The sequence below is a fragment of the Mustela nivalis genome (assembly GCF_964662115.1).
Source record: "Mustela nivalis genome assembly, chromosome: 16".
Lineage (NCBI taxonomy): Eukaryota > Metazoa > Chordata > Mammalia > Carnivora > Mustelidae > Mustela > Mustela nivalis.
Window position 1 is genome coordinate 42,476,705 of NC_139035.1, and position 22,047 is coordinate 42,498,751.

A 22,047-nucleotide genomic window follows, 5' to 3' on the forward strand; every position below is an offset into this window, starting at 1 on the left:
TTTGATAAGCTCTTTATAGATTTTGGATACTAGCTCTTTATCTGATATGCCGTTTGCAAATATCTTCTCCCATTCTGTCAACTGTATTTTGGTTTTGTTAACTGTTTCCTTTGCTGTGCAAAAGCTTTTAACCTTGATGAAATCCCAATAGTTCATTTTTGCCCTTGCTTCCCTTTTCTTTGGAAATGTTCCTAGAAAGAAGTTGCTGTGGTTGACGTCGAAGAGGTTGGTGCCTGTGTTCTCCTCAAGGATTTTGATGGATTTCTTTCTCACATTGAGGTCCTTCATCCATTTTGAGTCTACTTCCATGTGTGGTGTAAGGAAAGAGTCCAATTTCATTTTTCTGCATGTGGCTGTCCAATTTTGCCAACACCATTTGTTGAAGAGGCTATGTTTTTCCGTTGGACATTCTTTCCTGCTTTGTTGAAGATTAGTTGAGCACAGAGTTGAGGGTGTATTTCTGGGCTCTCTATTCTGTTCCATTGATCTTTGTGTCTGTTTTTGTGCCAGTACCATACTGTCTTGATGATGACAGCTTTGTAATAGAGCTTGAAGTCCGGAATTGTGATGCCAACAACACTGGCTTTCTTTTTCTTTCTTTCTTTCTTTTTTTTTTTAAAGATTTTATTTATTTATTTGACAGAGAGAGGTCACAGGTAGACAGAGAGGCAGGCAGAGAGAAAGAGGGAAGCAGGCTTCCTGCTGAGCAGAGAGCCCGATGCAGGACTCGATCCCAGGACCCCGAGATCATGACCTGAGCCGAAGGCAGCGGCTTAACCCACTGAGCCACCCAGGTGCCCCTGGCTTTCTTTTTCAATATTCCTTTGGCTATTCGAGGTCTTTTCTGGTTCCATATAAATTTTAGGATTATTTGTTCCATTTCTTTGAAAAAAATGGATGGTACTTTGATAGGGATTGCATTAAATGTGTAGATTGCTTTACGTAGCACAAACATTTCACAATATTTGTTCTTCCAATCCATGAGCATGGAACACTTTTCCATTTCTTTGTCTTCCTCAATTTTGTTCATGAGTACTTTATAGTTTTCTGAGTATAGATTCTTTGCCTCTTTGGTTAGGTTTATTCCTAGGTATCTTACGGTTTGGGGTGCAATTGTAAATGGGATGGATTCCTTAATTTCTCTTTCTCCTGTCTTGTTGTTGGGTGTAAAGAAATGCAACTGATTTCTGTGTACTGATTTTATATCCTGACACTTTACTGAATTCCTGTACAAGTTCTAGCAGATATGGAGTGGAGTCGTTTGGGTTTTCCACATGTAGTACCTTATCATCTGCAAAGAGTGATAGTTTGACTCCTTCTTTGCCAATCTAGATGCCTTTAATTTTTGTTGTCGGACTGCTGAGGCTAGGACTTCTAGTACTATGTTGAATAGCAGTGGTGAAAATGGACATCCCTGCTGTGTTTCTGACCTTTGCAGAAAAGCTCTCAGCTTTTCTCGAGTGAGAATGATATTTGCGGTGGGTTTTTCATAGATGGCTTTGATAATATTTAGGTATGTGCCCTCTATCCCTAAACTTTGAAGAGTTTTGATCAGGAAGGGATGCTGTACTTTGTCAAAAAGCTTTTTCAGCATCTACTGAGGGTATCATATGGTTTATGTTCTTTCGTTTATTAATGTATTGTATCACATTGATTGATTTACAGATGTAGAACCAACCCTGCAGCCCTGGAATAAATCCCATTTGGTCGTGGTGAATAATCCTTTTGATGTACTGTTGGATCCTATTGGCCAGTATTTTGGTGAGAATTTTCGCATCTGTGTTCATCAAGGATATTGGTCTGTAATTCTTTTTGATGGGATCCTTGTCTGGTTTTGGGATCAAGGTGATGGTGGCCTCATAAAATGAGTTTGGAAGTTTCTCTTCCATTTCTATTTTTTTGAACAGTTTCAGGAGAATGGGAATTAATTCTTCTTTAAATGTTTGCTAGAATTCCCCTGGGAAGCCATCTGGCCCTGGGCTTTTGTTTGGAGATTTTTGATGACTGTTTCAATCTCCTTACTGGTTACGGGTCTGTTTAGGTTTTCTATTTCTTCCTGGTTCAACTGTGGTAGTTTATATGTCTCTAGGAATGCATCCATTTCTTCCAGATTGTCAAATTTGTTGGCGTAGAGTTCCTCGCAGTATGTTCTTATAATTGTTTGTATTTCTTTGGTGTTGGTTGTGATATCTCCACTTTCATTCATGATTTTATTTATTTGGGTCCTTTCTCTTTTCTTTTTGATAAGTCTGGCCAGGGGTTTATCAATCTTAATCTTTCAAAGAACCAGCTTCTAGTTTCGTTGATTTGTTCTATTGTTTTGATTTCTATTTCACTGATTTCTGCTCTGATCTTTATGATTTCTCTTCTGCTGGGTTTAGGGTTTCTTTCTTGTTCTTTCTCCAGCTCCTTTAGGTGTAGGGTTAGGTTGTGTATTTGAGACCTTTCTTGTTTCTTAAGAAAGGCTTGTATTGTTATATATTTTCCTCTCAGGACTGCCTTTGCTCTGTCCCACAGATTTTGAACTGTTGTGTTTTATCATTTGTTTCCATGAATTTTTTCTATTCTTCTTTAATTTCCTGGCTGACCCATTCATTCTTTAGAAGGATCCTGTTTAGTCTCCATGTATTTGGGTTCTTTTCAAATTTCCTCTTGTGATTGAGTTTTAGCTTCACAGCATTGTGGTCTGAAAATATGCAGGGAATGATCCCAATCTTTTGATACCAGTTGAGACCTGATTTAGGACCCAGGATGTGATCTATTCTGGAGAATGTTCCATGTGCACTAGAGAATAGTGTGTATTCTGTTGCTTTGGGATGGAATGTTCTGAATATATCTGTGATGTCCATCTGGTCCAGTGTGTCATTTAAGGCCTTTATTTCCTTGTTGATCTTTTGCTTGGATGATCTGTCCATTTCAATGAGGGGAGTGTTAAAGACCCCTACTATTATTGTATTATTGTCGATGTGTTTCTTTGATTTTGTTATTAATTGGTTTATATAGTTGGCTGCTCCCATGTTAGGGGCATAGATATTTAAAATTGTTAGATCTTCTTTTTGGACAGATCCTTTGAGTATGATATAGTGTCCTTCCTCATCTCTTATTATATAGTCTTTGGCATAAAATCTAATTGATCTGATATAAGGATTGTCACCCCAGCTTTCTTTTGATGTCCATTAGCATGGTAAATTGTTTTCCACCCCCTCACTTTAAATATGGAGGGGTCTTCGGGTCTAAAATGAGTTCTTGTAGGCAGCACATTGATGGGTTTTGTTTTTTTATCCATTCTGATACCCTGTGTCTTTTGATTGGAGCATTTAGCCCATTTAAATTCAGGTTAACTATTGAGAGATATAAATTTAGTACCATTGTATTGCCTGTAAGGTGACTGTTACTGTATATTGTCTCGTTCCTTTCTGATCTACTACTTTTAGGGTCTCTCTTTGCATAGAGGACCCTTTCAATATTTCCTGTAGAGTGTAGAGCTGGTTTGGTGTTTGCAAATTCTTTCAGTTTTTGTTTGTCCTGGAAGCTTTTTTATCTCTCCTTCTATTTTCAATGATAGCCTCGCTGGATATAGTATTCCTGGCTGCATGTTTTTCTCATTTAGTGCACTGAATATATCATGCCAGTTCTTTCTGGCCTGCCAGGTCTCTGTGGGTACGTTTGCTGCCAATCTAATACTTTTACCATTGTATATTACAGACTTCTTGTCCCGGGCTGCTTTCAGGATTTTCTCTTTGTCGCTAAGACTTATTAATTTTACTATTAGATGACAGGGTGTGGACCTATTCTTACTGATTTTGAGGGGGGTTCTCTGCCCCTTCTAGATTTTGATGCTTGTTCCCTTTGCCATAGTAGGCAAATTCTCTATAATAATTCTCTCCAATATAACTTCTGCTCCCCTCTCTTTCTTCTTCTTCTGGAATCCCAATTATTCTAATGTTGTTTCATCTTATGGTACCACTTCTCTCTCGAATTCTCCCCTTGTGGTCCAGTAGTTGTTTGTCTCTCTTTTGCTCAGCTTCTTCAATCTCTGTCATTTGGTCTTCTGTATCACTAATTCTTTCTTCTGCCTCATTTATCTTAGTAGTAAGAGCCTCCATTTTTATTGTACCTCATTAATAGCTTTTTTGTTTCAACTTGGTTAGATTTTAGTTATTTCTCCAGAAAGGGCTTTTATTTCTCCAGACAGGATTTCTCCAATATCTTCCATGCCTTTTTTGAGCCTGGCTAGAATCTTGAGAATCGTCATCCTGAACTCTAGATCTGACATATTACCAATGCCCATATTGATTAGGTCTCTAGCCTTCAGTACTGCCTCTTGTTCTTTTTTATGTGGGGAGTTTTTCTGCCTTGTCATTTTGTTCAGATAAGAATATATATGAAGGAGCAAATAAAATACTAAAAGGGTGGCAAAGACCCCAGGAAAATGTGCTTTAACCAAATCAGAAGAGACCCCAAATTGTGGAGGAGAGAAAGGAGGTAAAAAGAAGTTCAGGAAAAAAAAAATTTAAAAAAAGAAAACAAATAAAAATTAGACTGGTGACTAGAACAGGGTCACCCACCTAATTTTGGGAGTATTTTAGTCTCTTAGAAGAAACTACCTCCCAAAATTCTAAAGAATGAAAACCACATATAAGGATAAATACAATGAAGCAATGGAATATGACTATAAAGATTAAAAAAAAATTTTTTTTAATTTCTAAAAAAAAGGAGTTGATAAGGTAAGTTGGTTGGAAGAATAAAGAAAAAGGAAGTGGAGAGAATTTGCTCGGGCTGGAGACTAGAACAAGCCTGGTGGTAGATTTAGGGTGTATTTTGATCTATTAGAAGAAGTTGTACCCCAAATTTTTTAGAAGAAAAAATGCTATGTGTATACAAAAAATAAAGTTAGATACAATGAAGGATAAAATATGACTATAATAATGAAGGTTTAAGAAAGTTTTTTTTAATGAAAAGTATTGTTAAGATAAACTAGTTAAAAAACGTTAAAAGAGGAAAGGACAAAAGTTAAAAAAAATTTAGCAGAAGAGAAAAAAAAATTAAAAAATTTAATTAACTTTGCAAGACTAAAGATTCATGGGAAGAAAGCCATGAATTCCATGCTTTGCTTTCTCTTCCTCTGGAATTCCGCTGTTCTCCTTGGTAAGTGAACTTGGTCTTGGCTGGATATCTTGTTGATCTTCTACGGGAGGGGCCTGTTGTAGTGATTCTCAAATGTCTTTGCCCTAGGTGTAATTGCACCGCCCTTACCAGGGGCCGGACTAAGTAATCTGCTGGGGTTTGCTTTCAGGAGCTTTTGTTCGCTGAGTGCTTTCCGCAGAGTTCCGGAGGGCGGGAATGAAAATGGTACCTCCCAATCTCCGGCTCAGAGGAGCCGAGAGCTTAGGGCCCCACTCCTCAGTGTGCCGTCAGAGAAAAGCGCTCAATCACTCCCGTCTCCCTGGCTGCCGGACACACTCTGAGCTCACCCAGCCTGTGACCAAGTGTCTCTGTCTCTGGCACGCAGCTCCACCTGGAGTCACGGAACCCCGCAGATTCCTGAGCTCCTGGGGGGGGGGGTCTCCCCTGATCTTGTGGGGTCCCCACTCACAGAGCAGTGGCCTGTGCCACGGATTACGGTTCAGGTAACACAGAGTTGAGAGCTCACTCCTTGGCTCTGTCGGTAGCCAGCTTCCCTGCAGTAATACCTGCAAGCTCTGCGACACTCAGACACCCCAGATCTTTCTGTGACCGCGCGGGACCTGGGGCCATGTTGTCTCCACATGGGCTTCACCCCGGTTTAACCTCTGGAGCTTTGTCCCTCAGTGAAGCCGACTTTTAAAAGTCCTGATTTTGTGCTCCATTGCTCCGCCCCTTGCCGAGAATGGGCCCCTACCCCTGCGGTCTATCTTCCCGTTGCTTTAGATTCACTTCTCTGCAGGTCCTACCTTTGAAAGTGGTCGATTTTCTATTTCTAGAATTGTTGCTCTTCTTCTCTTTGATCTCCTGTTGGATTTGTAGGTGTCTGCAATGGACTGATAAGCTATATGGTTGATCTCCTGCTACCTGATGTCGTCTCAGCCAGCTACTTCACCATCTTGACTCCTCCCCCACCAAAGACCTATTTATTTATTTTTAAGTAATTTCTGTACCCAATGTGGGAATCGAACTCATGACCCTAAGATCAAGAGCTGCATGGTCTTCTAACTGAGACAGTCAGGAGCCTGTTTAGAGTGTTTTAAACAAGTGCCTAGAGTTGGCTCTTCAATGTGCAAATATATCAGAGATGGAAGACAATGGACTTGTCAAAACAAGGCAAATGTAGATTTCCCATTGTTGCATGACCAGTCCTTTCTACTACACTCTGTGATGGGAAAGTCGTGACTTTCAAGGTAATAAGAGACAGAAACTGTGACTTTGATTAGCACTGAAAAATGATAAACCAGAAACTCCTAATTTAATATAACACACTTCCGGGACACCTGGCGGCTCAGTTGGTTAAGCAGCTGCCTTTGGGTTGGGTCATGATTCCAGCGTCTTGGGATCGAGTCCCACATCCGGCTCCTTGCTTGGCGGGGAAGCCTGTTTCTCCCTCTGCCTCTGCCTGCCATTCTGCCTGCCTGTGCTCACTCTTTCGCTCTCTCGCTCTATTTCACAAATAAATAAAATCTTTAAAAATATATATATAACACACTTCCTTTGTCTTCAGCTCTAGTTTTTTAAAATGTTTTCCTAGGGTTCCATATAAAATGTGAGATATTTTTGTTTCTGAGACAAGAGGTATAAAAGGTTATTCTGTTTCCTAATAATACGATCATTGTTAAAAACATGATCTTATACATTAATTCATCTATCAAGATTTTCCTCTGCCAAATCTTGTGTCTTAAAACTTTGTATGCTTACACTCCATAAACCTGGCTAAAAAGGGTAACTTCAGGGGCATCTGGGTGGCTCAGCATGTTAAAGCGTCTGCATTCCGCTCAGGTCATGATCTCAGGGTCCTGGGATCGAGTCCTACATCGGGCTCTCTGTTCAGCAGGGAATCTGCATCCACCTCTCTCTCTGCCTGCCTCTCTGCCTACTTGTGATCTCTCTCTCTCTCTGTCAAATAAATAAAAATCATTAAAAAAAAAGGGGGGGGGGACTGCACAAGGAAAAAGTCAGGTTGTTTCAAGTAATCTGTTGATAACTACATTGGCTACATTAGAATCAGTCCCATTTTGTCAATCACCAAGACACACTTTGTATACCACGTACTTTTCTTTTTGTTAATCTTTGCCTCCAAAGCTTCATTCACATTCAGGGCCCATTCATTGTAAGATTCTGCTCGAAGCTTCAGTGCATTCATCATGGGGTAGAGATCATCCAGAGTGTATCTATACCTGGACACAAAATAGCAGACTTAGTTTTGACATATTTGGGTTTGGAGAAAATCATACATTTTATGTTCAGTATTTCAATCCTAGAACAGAAAGATCACTTTCATAAGGATTTAGGATTTTCCACAGAAAAATACCATTCTTCCTACTCACCTCAGTTTATATTTGTAAGGAGAACAGGAACACAATTCTTTTACATGATGCAGGCAAACAAGCAGGCCAGGCTTACAAGAACAGGAGATGGCAGACATGAAGCATGTGGTTTTACATTTTATACACTGACGCTCATCATCTGGCAACAGCTCGAAATCCATTCTTTCTGAATCAATTACTCCCTAGAATAAAGTGTACTTTAGAGATCTCCAAAGGAATATATAATCCACCAGCCCCCAAGACAAACACGCAATAGGTGAATTTTAAACATTTTTTAAAATAGGGAGTAGGGGGAGCCTCACCAAAATAGGAGTGCTTGATTGAAAATGTGTGGAATACAAAGTAACAACAACCTAGCAAATATGGGCAAGGTAAACTACCTCACTTATTTGGGAAGAATGTCTTTCTGGACAAGATAGGTCCTTATGTTTGGCCACTTTAAAAAAAGATTTTATTTATTTATTTATTTGACAGACAGAGATCACAAGTAGGCAGAGAAGCAGGCAGAGAGAGAGAGGAGGAAGCAGGCTCCCTGCTGAGCAGAGAGCCCGATGTGGGGCTCGATCCCAGGACCCTGAGATCATGACCTGAGCTGAAAGCAGAGGCTTTAACCCACTGTGCCACCCAGGCGCTCCTATGTTTGGCCATTTTGATCAGAGTAAGAAAACAGTTATTAATAGGACGATAGACTATTGAGATTTGCTCTTTATTCTACTCTAAGCTGGCTCTATCCACAGTTTGGGTATAGATGATAAGAGCAAAAGAAATGTTTATGTTTTGTACTTCAGAGGAATTATTATATATACAGAACGTCAGAGTAATACTGCTAGAGAATCCATAAAAAGAACAAATGTAAATAAAAGGAAGAAGAAAAGACTATCATGAAGCAATGACTAATTAGAAGATGCTGAGTAGTCAATTAGCTTTCACAGGTAAAGTTACCTAAAGGGATAGTATTTATCTAAAATTTTAGAAATATGTACAAGACACTAAAGTCATAATAAATCATTTCCTAACTGAAACAGTATCAAGTAAAATGAGGTCTTAAACCAATAAATTTTAACTGCAGTTTGTACCACCTAGAGAGTCCTCCCTACGATATACCTTTTGTCACTAAAAGATCAAGCTTTGACCACTTTTTCTTCCTATCAGAACCTGGATCCAAATCCAACCATGAGCATGCCAGAATCCGATTAAGTCAATTTACAAACCATCAAGCTCCTTTTTTTTACTGTTTTATTCTTTATTTTAACCTTTTGATCCCTTCATACTGATTACATGGACCAACAAAAACAGAGGAGAGTAAAGAAACCGCTAATGAGTGAATTTCAGTTTTAATTGGAACTGATCAGGGATACGTGGGTGGCTCAGCTGGTTAAGCCCCTGCCTTTGGCTCAGGTCATGATTCCAGGTTCTGGGATTGAATCCAGCATTGGGCTTTCTGCTCAGCAAGGAGCCTGCTTCTCCCTCTCCCTCTACCTGCTGCTCCTCCCATTTGGGCTCTCTCTCTCTATCTCTCTCTCTCTCTCTCTGACAAATAAATAAAATCTAAAAAATAAAAATAAAAAAATTAACTGGAACTAACTAAAAAGGACTACAAGATTTAAAAAAATGGTTGCAATTTTTATTTAAAATGAGCTTAAGGACCAACTTTATGGATCTTAGTTAAGAACGAATAATATACAGTTCACCCAATTTTAACTTGTCAATTTCTACATCTGGAAAAGCTTGTAAGTTCTCAAAGTTCCTCAAATGAGTTACCATTTTTGATGTAAGACATTAGTAAGGCACTTAAACCCTCTGGGCATTGTTTCTGTAACCTATAAAATATCAGAGGAAGGTGAATAAACTTGCTGTTGGTCCATAACAGGCTTCAGAGAGCCAACATTCAAGGATTCTATCTGAAAAGTCATATTTAAAAAAAAAAAAAAATCAGTGTGACACTATTTGTAGATTCCAAAACAATCTATTTAAAAAAGCCAATAGAACTATTGAGTTTAGAAAGGTTGCAGAACATAGAAAGTCAATATACAAGTCAATTACATTTATAAATGCTACCAATAAACTGTCTGAAATAAAAAAAGTTTTAAGGCATCATTTATAATAGTACCAAAAAACATAATGTACGTGATTTTTTTTTTAAGATTTATTTATTTCACAGAGAAAGAGAGCTCAAGCAGGCAGAGCAGCAGAGGGAGAGGGAGAAGGAGAAGCAGGGCTCCCCAAAGAGCAGGGAGCCCAATTCAGGGCCTGATCCCAGGATGCTGGGATCATAACCTGAGCTGAAGGCAGTCACTTAACCAACTGAGCCACCCAGAAGCCCAAGTACATGATTTTTAAACCCAAGAAAATATGTGAAAGATATGTGTTGCAATCTGCAAAATAAGAAAGAACTCAAGATTTAAATAAATGGTGGATCTACTATATCCATGAATTGGAAGACTCAACACTGTTAAAGATATCAATTCTCCCAACTATATTCATGGATTTAATGGAGTCCTAATGAAACCGTCACAGGATTTTTGGTAGAAATCAATAAGTCAATTCTCAAATACATATGGAAAGCAAAGGAACTAAAATAGCCAAACCAGTTTTTAAAACGAACAAAGCTGGAGGACTCACACTATCTAATTTCAAGACTCATTACAAAGTTACAGTAATCAAGACCATATGGTAATAGCAAGAGAATAAATGCATAGGTTAAGAGAATGAAACAGTCTAGCAATAGACCCACATACAAACTGATTTCAAAACAAAGATGCCAGGGCATTTCAACAGAAAAGGAAAGGTATTCGCAAGAAATGGTGCTGAAATGATGAGAAATCCATATGTAAAAAAGGGTAATTTCAACCTACACATTGTACCATAAATAAAAATTACTTGAGATGGATTAGAGATTTACTTGTAAAACCTAAAACTAAAAATTCTAGATGACTAACAGGAAAAGGCCTTTGTGACTTTGGGTGAGGTAAGATTCCTTAAAGACATAAAAAAAGATAAAGGGTGGCTTAGTCGGTCAAGCATTTGACTCTTTTTTTTTTTTTTTTTTAAAGATTTTATTTATTTCTTTAACAGGTAGAGATCACAAGTAGGCAGAGAGGCAGGCAGAGAGACAGGAAGGGAAGCAGGCCCCTGCTGAGCAGAGAGCCCGATGCGGAACTCGATCCCAGGACCCTGAGATCATGACCTGAGCGGAAGGCAGCGGCTTAACCCACTGAGCCACCCAGATGCCCAAGCATTTGACTCTTGATTTCAGCTCTGGTCAGCTCAGGTTGTGATCTCAGGGTGGTGAGATTGAGGCCCACCTCAGTGGGGAATCTGCTTTAGATTCTCTCCCTTTCCCTCTGCCCTACCCACCCTTCCCAAAAGATCCATAAAAGAAACAACTGCTTAACTGAACTTCATCAAAATAATAAACTTCTGCTTTAGAAAGTGCTCTGAGAATGAAAAGTTAAGCCACTGACTGGAAAAAATATTTGCAGAACACTTATCTGATAAAGGACTGGTATATAGGATGAATGGACATCTCACAACAATCCAATAAAAAAAGGGGTGGGGGGAAAATATCTGAACAGTTAACCAAGGAGATAATATACAAAGAATAAATACGTTTATACACGATAGGATGTTCAGTAAATCAATGGCCATTAGAGAAAATTAAAACCACAATGAGATATTAATACACATCTATCAGAATGGGTCTTAGAGGAAAGTAGCCAAAGAAGACTTCTTAAAATGGTATTAACATGTAAGAATTTTACTAAAAGTTATACCCAGAGCCATACAATTGGGATTCCAGAAACCTTACCAATTTACGGACAGTTTCTCTTAAAGCCTTCTCATCCTCAATCATAATGGCCATGTCTTTCTGAACAGTTGAAGCGACCACGACATCTAGTACATCAGCCTTGGAAGCCATCTTGCAAATCATCTCATCATGGGAAAATACACAATAGCGGTGAAGCAAGCGGTAATGCTCCACACACTGTCGGCCTAATGGCAGCTGTGTCAAAAGACAGAGGATAATATGTGACATTCATCTTTTTCCTTCCTATTCACAAAGACTTCTGACCATTATGAAATTACCAAAGATCATATTCCAGGTCATAATACATACATCAATCCTACAGCCAGACTCTAAGAGGCCTTGGGCCTTTCTTAATCTTTGCATCTCAAAGATCAGGCATATTAGATACCTTAATTAAAAAGCAGTTTGAAAAAGCCAACATACAGTGGTACCTGGCCAGCTCGGTCAAAAGAGCATGCAACTCTTCATGGTGGGGTCGTGAGTTCCAGCCCCATGTTGGATATAGAGATTAATTAAAGACACTTTTAAAAAAGCCCAACGTATTAACAATGTAGTTAATGTCCAGAACAATGTATAATCTAAATGGACATGTGAATTTACACATTCCCTGAAACAACTATGCCGAACTGGTGTGGTTAAACCTACTTCAGGGAAAATGATGCTCCAAACTACAAAATGGAAAATAATTTTAGATATAGGTAGTACTATTACTCAGTAAAGCACCGAAACAAGGCTGTTTATTAGATTTAACATCACATACTTTAAACGAGATCTTTTTACGTAAATGAAAAGTATTAATACTAATATAAAAATTCTACTTTAAACTGAAAGCAAGTGCATCATTAAAAAAAGTTGTGTTGTAGACGATCTAAGATAGCGTTGTATAGTCTTAAGACAGAACTCTTTGTTAGAGGAGTTTGCATTGAGACTGAATTTTGCCCCCAGTGTAAATCAACACTCATTTATTCATCAAGCCTCACTTTTACAGAAGAAAAACTTATCAGCTGAACTAAGCAGTGTGTTGAGTTAGTAAAGGCTTGGTTTACAGTGTGGTGCCAAGTGCTTTATCCCACTGTGGATGGTAAATAATTTGTAAGACCAGCCATTTGAGGAGCAACAGGTTTAAGCAACCACACCTGAAAGCTTCTTAAGTATTATATGCCATTTCTGCAAGAAAACAATACATTTGAAAAGGCGCACTACATCATGATTACATACCCAATCAACAGTACAGAAGTTAACGGCCTCAGCAAAATTAAAACCTTGATTAAAACCACTGTGGTAGGCTCTTGGAAATGTAATCACAAACTCCCCAGCACACTGATTAGTTCGGTAAACCTAGAGAGACAGAAATTGGGGATTTTTAGTGACAATCATGAAAGATAATCTGGACACAGACTATCAGATGATTCTCCAGAAGGGAGGCTTTATTCCAAAACAAAAAACAAAAAACAGAACCCAAAAAAACACCACAACAGAATGTAACAGAAAGAATTACGGTAAAATAATCAGAAAGATACTCAATTCTGCCACAAGATGGGAGTAGTATCCCAGATTATAAGGGCTGATTAGTATGTGAAAGGAAAACATGGCTTTCACTAGGCTTTGACTACAAAAATTTAGCTACATCCAGGATTAGGACATACCTAAATATAACTACAATTAAGAATATTCTAGGGGTAGGGGCACCTGGGTGGCTCAGTTGGTTAAGTCTCTGCCTTTGGCTCAGGTCATGATCCCGCATCTGGCTCTCTACTCAGCCGGGACTCTGATCCCAGGACCCTGGGATTATGACCTGAGCCGAAGGCAGACGCTTAATGACTGAGACACCCTGGCACCCCCTTCAATAAAGTTTTAATTTAAAAAAACCTATATTGGGGCGCCTGGGTGGCTCAGTGGGTTAAAGCCTCTGCCTTCGGCTCGGGTCATGATCTCAGGGTCCTGGGATCGAGCCCCACGTTGGGCTCTCTGCTCAGCAGGGAGCCTTCCTCCTCCTCTCTCTTTCTGCCTGTCTCTCTGCCTACTTGTGATCTCTGTCTGTCAAATAAATAAATAAAATATTTAAAACAAAACAAAAAAAAAAACAAAAAACCTATATTGCTCTAGGCACCAAACCCTCAGACTGAACTTACGAAATAAGAAAATTAAATAGCTTTTCAATGTATCTTTCTCCATCAGTGGTTGTCCAAAATGTAGTTCCTGGACTGAACGGGGAACCTGTTGAAAATGTAAATTCTTGAGCAGCACCCAGACTAGCAGAACAAGAAACTGGGGGTGAGGATCAGCCATGTGTATTTATTTTTTTAAAGCTAAGGTGTATATATATATATTTTAAACATTTATTTATTTGACAGAGATCACAAGTAGGCAGAGAGGCAGGGGGAAAAGCAGGCTCCCCGCTGAGCAGAGAGCCCGATGCTGGGCTTGATCCCAGGACCCTGAGATCACAACCTGAGCCAAAGGCAGAGGCTTGACCCACTGAGCCACCCAGGCGCCCCTCGCCATGTGTACTGTAACCTGCCAATCAGGGTTCAAATATAGTTAGCAGTTTGAAGACCACTACCCACCACATGAACACAATCCCTCTTACTGCTAGTACTTCCTTCCCTCCACCCCAAATCTGCCAAAAATATTCCTTCTCAGAGATCCAAGTTTTAGTTCAAATGGTCATTTTGGGTCCTTTCTAATTCTCTATAGAGTTAATGGGTCAGCCTCCTCGACACCACCATCAAACCACACCACAATGCCATTATCTGTGTAAACACTATCTGCCTTTTCTGATAGGTTATGATTACAGGGTCCTGGTATCGAGCCCCGCATCAGGCTGAGTCCCCAAATGCACAGGTTCGCTCATCCATCTCTGTGGTCCAGAATCAAGTCTCAAGGGTTCTTCAATTTAATAACTGAGAACCATGGCCAGAAGTCCCATTAGGGCAAGTTACTTATAACAAACCAGAAAGATCAATCAATATGAGGGGGGAAAAAAATCAATGTGGAAAATACCAATGAGGAGACCACCATTTTACTGGTCATAATTTTCTAAGCTATTGTCCATGAATAATTTATAATCCCTCAAAGAAAAATCCTTTCCATCTGCCCCCATTTACTAGCCTGTGAACCCCAAAAGCATGAAATTTAGGTCACAGCACCATTAGGAATTCACTTTAGCACAATAAATATATCATTTACATATGACTTAGCAAACTAAGATGGACCCCCTCAATTTCATACATTTCAATCTGGCCTCCCAACATATCTTCAGAGCATTCTCCAACAGGAAATCAGTATATAAGTGTCACTTTATATATCAACTGCAGAGGTAGTATCATCAACAGCACCTTTCAGTCTAGAAGAGACACCCTTAAATCCAAGCCCAGGAGCTTAAAATTAATTTTTTTTTTTTTTAAGATTTTATTTATTTATTTGACAGACAGAGAGCACAAGTAGGCAGAGAGGCAGGCACAGAGAGAGAGAGGAGGAAGCAGGCTCCCTGACGAGCAGAGAGCCCGACGCAGGGCCCGATCCCAGGACCCTGGGATCATGACCTGAGCCGAAGGCAGAGGCTTTAATCCACCGAGCCTCCCAGGCGCCCCTAAAATTAATTTTTTCTTGAGGGGCACCTGGGTACGTCAGTCTCAGGGTCCTAGGATGGAGCCTCCCATGTTGGGGCTCCCCACTCATCAGGAGTCTGTTTCTCCCTCTCCCACTGCCCTTTCCCCCCAACTTGTGCATGAGCTCTCTCTCAAAGAAATCAAATCTTAAAAATTAAATAACCAAGCAAGCAATCTTAATTAGGGGTGGAGGTTTAATATCTACCGAGCATGTAAATTATTTCAGTTTCTCATTCAGAATTAAGTTCATGCAGATTTCATAAATTATTTTTTTTAAGTATGGACAGAGTATGAAGGATTCTGACACTAGAGTTTAGATCTAATTGTAACAGAACCCAGACATTTTCACAGTAATTTATACAGACAAATAATATTAAGGTTTTTGTTTTATTGCATTTAAAGACAGAAGTTCTATAGAAAAATTATAGTTTAGAAACCCTAAAATAGACACTGAATAAAAAAGAAAGCATCATACTTATTATTTGCAAAATATGGCCGCTAGCAACCTAGTTATTAGCTGCAACAAATTAGTTTTTATGGTGTCTGAGGATCCAGTCCTACTGGTTTATTGCAATATAGTATCAAATTTCACCAAACAGCTATTTTTTCTACCAGTTATAGTATGGAACACACATAACTAAATCAACTTCATAAAAAAAAACTGAGTAACAGGGAAGAGAAGAGGTGGGTTAAGCCTAAGTACAGGAGAATTGACCCAGAACGTACAGGCACTTCGTGAGTCATCAGGGTATTGGGGTTCATGATGGTCACAAGCTGATGGAGAAGATCTGGCTGGGACACAAAGAGCTCTGGAGCTAGTTTCTTCATTACATTTTCTAGCTGCTCGGCAGCATACCCCGGGACTCCATACCAGGTTTTTGGCTCACCCCTGGAAACAGATTGTAAAAATAAATCAATCTCAAGAAATATATAAACATCAAATTTCATTAGAAAAAAATCAGTCTGCAACACTAACACAAACAAAATGGTTAACAAGTCATGTTTTTCAGACCCTGCCACAAAGAAAATGTTCAAACTGAGTGTCATTAGAAATGTGATCTAAACATATGTGATGCATTTTCCCCCTTCACATACAGAGTTTCAATGAGAGACTTTCCATCTGAGGCTCCCCTCCTCTCTCCCATTTTTATCTGACTCTTTAGAAAATGTAAATATCTAGAATTTCTAAAAATATGAGGCATCATATGTTAGCTACAGGATATGTGGTTACCACAGTCTCTTACAGCAACTGACAAGGGATGGCAACTCTCCATCTTCCTTTTCCCTTGTCCATTCTGACAGGCAAGGGTAAATCAAACACTAATAAGGCAATTAGCATTTCCAAAGAGCTCTTATTCTTCAAAGCACTTTAAACTGTCAACCAATTAATCTGTAACATCCCTGTGAGGTATGGTAAATACAATCTTCATTTTACAGCTGGGAGCAATTGCCTAGGGAGGCAGAACTGATGCTCCACATATATTTCCTAACTCTCTCTTTCTTGTGGTACATACTCAAATTCCTCGTGTGGGGATTTAAGTGAGTTACAGAGCTTCAGATATTTCTGTACTTAGAAAAGCAAAGGAAACAGAGAGGTTAGAAACAGATGTGAAAAAAGACACGGCTTTGGAAGAAGAGTTTAAAAAGTAAAAAATGTCTGAGTGTCTGTACTCCGCCTCCACGCACTCGTGCACTGATGAAATCCATTCTACTGTGTGTAATGATGCCAAAACTCAGCACAACAAAACAAGCTGGCAGGCCCAAGGAGCTGGAGGGCACTTTGGGACCTATATTCCACTACCCAAAGGATATCTGGGCTTTCCCTGCCACAGAATGGGATTTCTCCATAGGAAAAGTAATGTTCAGTGCTTTTTTTTTTTTTTTTTTTTTTTTTTTAAAGATTTTATTTATCTATTTGACAGAGAGAAATCACAAGTAGATGGAGAGGCAGGCAGAGAGAGAGAGAGAGGGAAGCAGGCTCCCTGCTGAGCAGAGAGCCCGATGCGGGACTCGATCCCAGGACCCTGAGATCATGACCTGAGCCGAAGGCAGCGGCTTAACCCACTGAGCCACCCAGGCGCCCCTGTTCAGTGCTTTTTAATCTTTCCATGAGCAAAGGCTTTCACTAACAGCCGTTTATCCCCTCCCCGGAAATATGTTATACTTGAAAAATAGTGTATATGCCATTTCAGGGGATTGATTGGATTTCCTAGGATCATTAAGAACCACTGCCTTATTAAGACGCCTGGATTCGGGGCGCCTGGGTGGCTCAGTGGGTTAAGCCGCTGCCTTCGGCTCAGGTCATGATCTCAGGGTCCTGGGATCGAGTCCCGCATCGGGCTCTCTGCTCAGCAGGGGCCTGCTTCCTTCCCTTCCCCTCTCTCTGCCTGCCTCTCTACCTACTGTGATCTCTCTCTGTCAAATAAATAAATAAAATCTTTAAAAAAAAAAAAAAAAAAAAAAAAGATGCCTGGATTCAACAGTAGTGAAAAAATAGTTCGTTACTCTTCAGACACATTTAAAAAGTTTCCAGCCTAGCTCGCATACGATTCAAAGGTTATGTGAAACTTCTTACCAGTGCAGGTAGTTAATTGAATAGCTCCAGTGGTCTTCAATATGCCAACAGAATGAAGAAAAGCACATTCCTACATACAACCAAGGAAGTTTCATGCCACATATATCAGCAGTAATGTGAGCAAGGACAGACTGTTCCATCACCGGCATATTATTCAAATTCCAGCCACTATCAAGGTACTCCTAAAAAGGAAACAAAAAAGGTATAAAGGATTAGCTATGCTAATCCCTCAAAACTAACGGGTAAGGGTTGGAGAAAAGGAGGGGAGACCACTATGCTAACTTCTTAGAGGCCCACTTCTACTCGGTTTTGAGCTTAATATAAATAGATTCACATAGTATATATTTCTGTATCTGTATAGCCACCCCCTTGTGTTGGCTATAGAGGAAATAAGATAGTAATGAGTCTGTTTATATCAAGTCCAAAAACAGGCAAACTAACTTATGGTGCTGTATCTCAGGATAGTGATTGTCCTGAAGGTGGGAGAAGTGGTTTTCCTGAGACAGGGAAGGTAGCGAAAGAGGGAGGACAAAAGGGGAACTTCTGGGATAAGGTCTGGTAATAACTGGTAATGTCCTAATTCCTGTTCTAGTGCTAGTTACATGCATGTACTCAATTTGTGAAAATTCAGTGTGCATATGATTATGTACTTTCCTGTGTATATGTTACACTTGAAAAAGATTTCTAAAAATCTGACTTCCAGGTGCCTGGGTGGTTCAGTGGGTCAAGCCTCTGCCTTCCGCTCAGGTAATGATCCCAGGGTCCTGGGATCGAGCCTGCATCAAGCTCTCTGCTCAGCAGGGGACCTGCTTCCCTCTCTCTCTCTTTCTGTCTGCCTCTCTGCCTACTTGTGATCTCTGTCAAATAAATAAAATCTTTTAAAATCTGACTTCCTACTAGAATAGGAATAGAAACCCTCCTAGACGTTTGCTATTGTGGAAAATAACAGACTCATAAACACTAAAGTTCAAAGATAAATTGAGGTCTGGTCCCAATACCTCACATTTTCTTCAGAAGGTAGTATCACAGTTATAGACTGAAGGCAAAGGGAGGTTAAGTAATTTTCCCGTATCATCACAATGTAATTGCACAGCTGGGACTAGAATTCTTCTATGGGCTCTCTCTGCTTTTCTTGAAATCATTGAAAATCTAGTAATCAGGGTGCCTGGGTGGCTCAGTGGGTTAAGCCTCTGCCTTCGGCTCAGGTCACGATCTTATGGTACTGGGATTGAGCCCCGAATGGGGCTCTCTGCTCAGCAGGGAACCTGCTTCCCCCCCTCTCTCTCTGCCTGCCTCTCTGCCTACTTGTGATCTTTGTATGTCAGATAAATAAATAAAATCTTAAAAAAAAAAATCTAGGGGCACCTGGGTGGCTCAGTGGGTTAAAGCCTCTGCCTTTCGCTCAGGTCATGATCCTGGGATCAAGCCCAGCATCGGGGCTTTCTGCTCAGCGGGGAGCCTGCTTCCTCCTCTCTCTGCCTGCCTCTGCCTACTTGTGATCTCTCTCTGTCAAATAAATAAATAGAATCTTAAAAAAAAAATCTAACAATCATGGGTGCCTGGGTGGCTCATTCGGTTAAGTGTCTGGCACTTGTTTTGGCTCAGGTCATGATCTCAGGGTCCTGGGATCCTGACAAGAGTCCTGTCAGGCCTCCCTGCTCAGCCAGGAGTCTGATTATCTTTCTCCCTCTTCCTCTCTCCCCGCTCACGCTTGTTCACTCTCTCTCAAATAAATAAGTATTTTTAAAAATCTGGTAGTCAAAAATGTACTGAAAGTGATCATAAATTATTTCAAGCAAACCTAACAGAATTTTAATTAATAATTCAAGTTCCAAATACATGCATGTTTGCACTAAGGCAATTAATCCTGTATTAAGCACTTTACATAAGGATATGTGGAACTATTAGGTTTAAACGCAGGTCTCTGCTTGACTAGAAGTGCCTCCTAGTGTGAGCCTACCTCCTCCTCAGGCGAAAGTTTGATTTTTCCATCTCGGACAGGGAAGCCACTGCCAAATTCCTTAGAGGCAATATCAGCTCCATATTCTACTGTGACATCCTCTTCAATAGTGCTTACCAGTCGCCAAAATTCTTTTTCTACTAGTTCTGTGGGAACCATCTGGAAACAAAACAATGAGGAAGACAAAAAACTGAATTTTCAGACACTCACTAACTACCCATGACCAATCTGAAGATATTAGCTAAGTGACAGGAGTCACAGGACAATACACCCTAAGGAAAATCACACCCATAATATTCCACAATGGATCCCGAGCAGTTTAGACACAGACTATTTTCTAAAAGCACTTTTGTAACTAAAAAAGGAAGTAACTAATTAAGAATTCATGTTCCTCTATCACTGATCTGGCCACTATACTAAAAGGAAATCAAGGAAAGCAAAATTCTGAATCAAAATGGAGATGTTTTTGTGTGTGAGAAATGTAACCTATAACTTGGTAGACCATTATACACTACTAATAGCTGTGTCTGAATGACGCTTCATCCTTCCAGACGTGTTCAAACACACTACCTGAGTCCATCATTTCACTCCTTGCCCTTGACCTGGCTGAGAGTAAGGCAGACAACCATGATGAAAAAGACAGAGTGCAAAATATGAACAGAAAGAACAATTCCTTTGCAGAAGCCTCCAGCAGTACTAAGAGCCACCAGACAGCGTGTCCAGGATCTGTTGTTAATCTGATGCAAATCTAGAGAAAGGTAACTTAAATGCCTTAAATTTGGGCACCACCAAGACTGGCTAAGCAAACATACCGGGACATCATACAATGTTATAAGGCGTCAAAAGAACTGAAACTCAAATGGAGTAGAACTTGAATTTATAAGCCCTTCAAGTAAGCAAACATTTTAAGTAACTAACAGCTAATGCTAGTGCTATCAGAGAAAAACAAGTTCACACACACATTGCTGGGTTCCCATAAATGATACAGCCATTAAAGGGGGTGGGGGAGATGGATAAATATTCTCATCGTACCTCAGTAAAAACCCCAAGAAAATAATCCAACTAGAGAGATATAGATGTGTGAAGTGTCTGGTACAGCACTTTGTTGGTAAGTGAGAAAAACACAGCTCAAGTGTCCAGAATTAGGGCAGAAAACCATTTAATTCTGCTGCTCTCACTTGACAGAATGTTAAATGCTGAATGAAACATGCTTATGCTTCTAAGAGCATAAATGAACTCATCCTAAAGTTTACAATACTAACTTACAACATAACAATATATAAATGTGTTCCCAATGCATAGCATGATGACTGGCACATAAGAGTCATTCAATAAATTATGAAATTTTCTTTAAGTTACATTTGTTGAACTGAAAGGATTCCTGATAATTTCCTTTATTAACATCCTGTTATTGCTACTGTATGATGTGTGTGGAAAAGACTACCTGTAGAGAAATCAAGTGAAAAATCAGAATGCATTTTAACATTTTAATTTTTAGTATCATTTTTAACACCATCAAACAAGTTAAAAATAAATGCCAAGTGAAATGGTCTTGATACTCTTTTTTCTAACAGTTATTAAAATTCTAAATCAAAGCAGTATGTATGTACATACATGGACTGGCATGTTGAAATAATCAGATTTGAATGCATCTGCCATTTCCCCAAAAGTACGGAGGGTATAGTCCCTGGCTGCTTGTTCAAAGCCAAATGCTTCTTGTGGCTTGCTACACTCCTGCCAAAAATAAAAAAAGGTAAAAAAGAGTATTTTTATTTATATACACATAGTTATATTTTATTTATATATTTTTAAAAAACAGATCAGTAAAATTAGTTATGTAGTGTTTAAAATATAAAAAACGTCTGGATGGATATACAACAAAATAACTTGTCTATCAACTGCGAAATCATACTCTCTTTTAAGTCATTTGGTTTAAGAATTTTTGCAAAGAACATGCAATGCTTTTTTAAATGGAAAAAAAAAATTTTTTAATGTAGTTAGTTAGAAAATTTTTTCTGCCTCTTAGCTTGTTTCGTTGCTGTGGGACACACTGCCAAGACCTTCCTAGTCAGGTCCAGCCCACTCTTTATCATTAGGCTCACTGTTATCAACTGCTAAACCTAAAACCCAAAAGCAAACAAAAAAAATACTGTGAAGGAAATTTTCTAATACAATCTCTGCTATTAATTCTTACCTGAGCCAAACACTTAGGACACCTCCAGTCTCCCTTGGGAACATCATGGAGAGGGGGGATCAAGCAAAAGGTGTGGTAACTGTCGTCACACCCATCACACAAAAGCAGCCGGTCTTCATCATTGCCACTGCCACATAAGAGGCAGACATATAGATCCACCTGCAGCAGTACAAACAGGTATAGAACAAAGGAGCATGAGCTACATTTGATTTTATGAAATTCTAAGAACAAAATGGATAGCGGCGTAATCTAGTATTCCCACCCTTCAAATGAAAATGATTCACCTCCCATGAGAGGTATTTTAAATAAAAATGCTTCACCTTTTTTATAAGAGATGTTTTATAATGCTTAATGCATTCTCAACACTAAACTCTAATGTCAG

The 22,047-nt window shown here is 39.5% G+C and overlaps 1 protein-coding gene across 6 annotated transcripts in view; it reads right to left on the reverse strand.

The window, feature by feature from the left end:
* Positions 1 to 22,047, reverse strand: part of KDM5B (lysine demethylase 5B) — a 115,364-nt gene that overhangs the window by 20,792 nt on the left and 72,525 nt on the right. For all 6 annotated transcript variants that reach the window (XM_082702034.1, XM_082702031.1, XM_082702033.1 and 3 more), the window contains 9 exons: positions 21,666 to 21,824; positions 21,086 to 21,205; positions 19,472 to 19,630; positions 17,512 to 17,693; positions 15,663 to 15,825; positions 12,544 to 12,663; positions 11,326 to 11,520; positions 7,518 to 7,699; positions 7,243 to 7,367 (listed from right to left, as the gene is read on the reverse strand). In XM_082702034.1, coding sequence (XP_082558160.1) covers positions 7,243 to 7,367; positions 7,518 to 7,699; positions 11,326 to 11,520; positions 12,544 to 12,663; positions 15,663 to 15,825; positions 17,512 to 17,693; positions 19,472 to 19,630; positions 21,086 to 21,205; positions 21,666 to 21,824 — 1,405 coding nt within the window. The remainder of the gene's footprint in view (positions 1 to 7,242; positions 7,368 to 7,517; positions 7,700 to 11,325; positions 11,521 to 12,543; positions 12,664 to 15,662; positions 15,826 to 17,511; positions 17,694 to 19,471; positions 19,631 to 21,085; positions 21,206 to 21,665; positions 21,825 to 22,047) is intronic.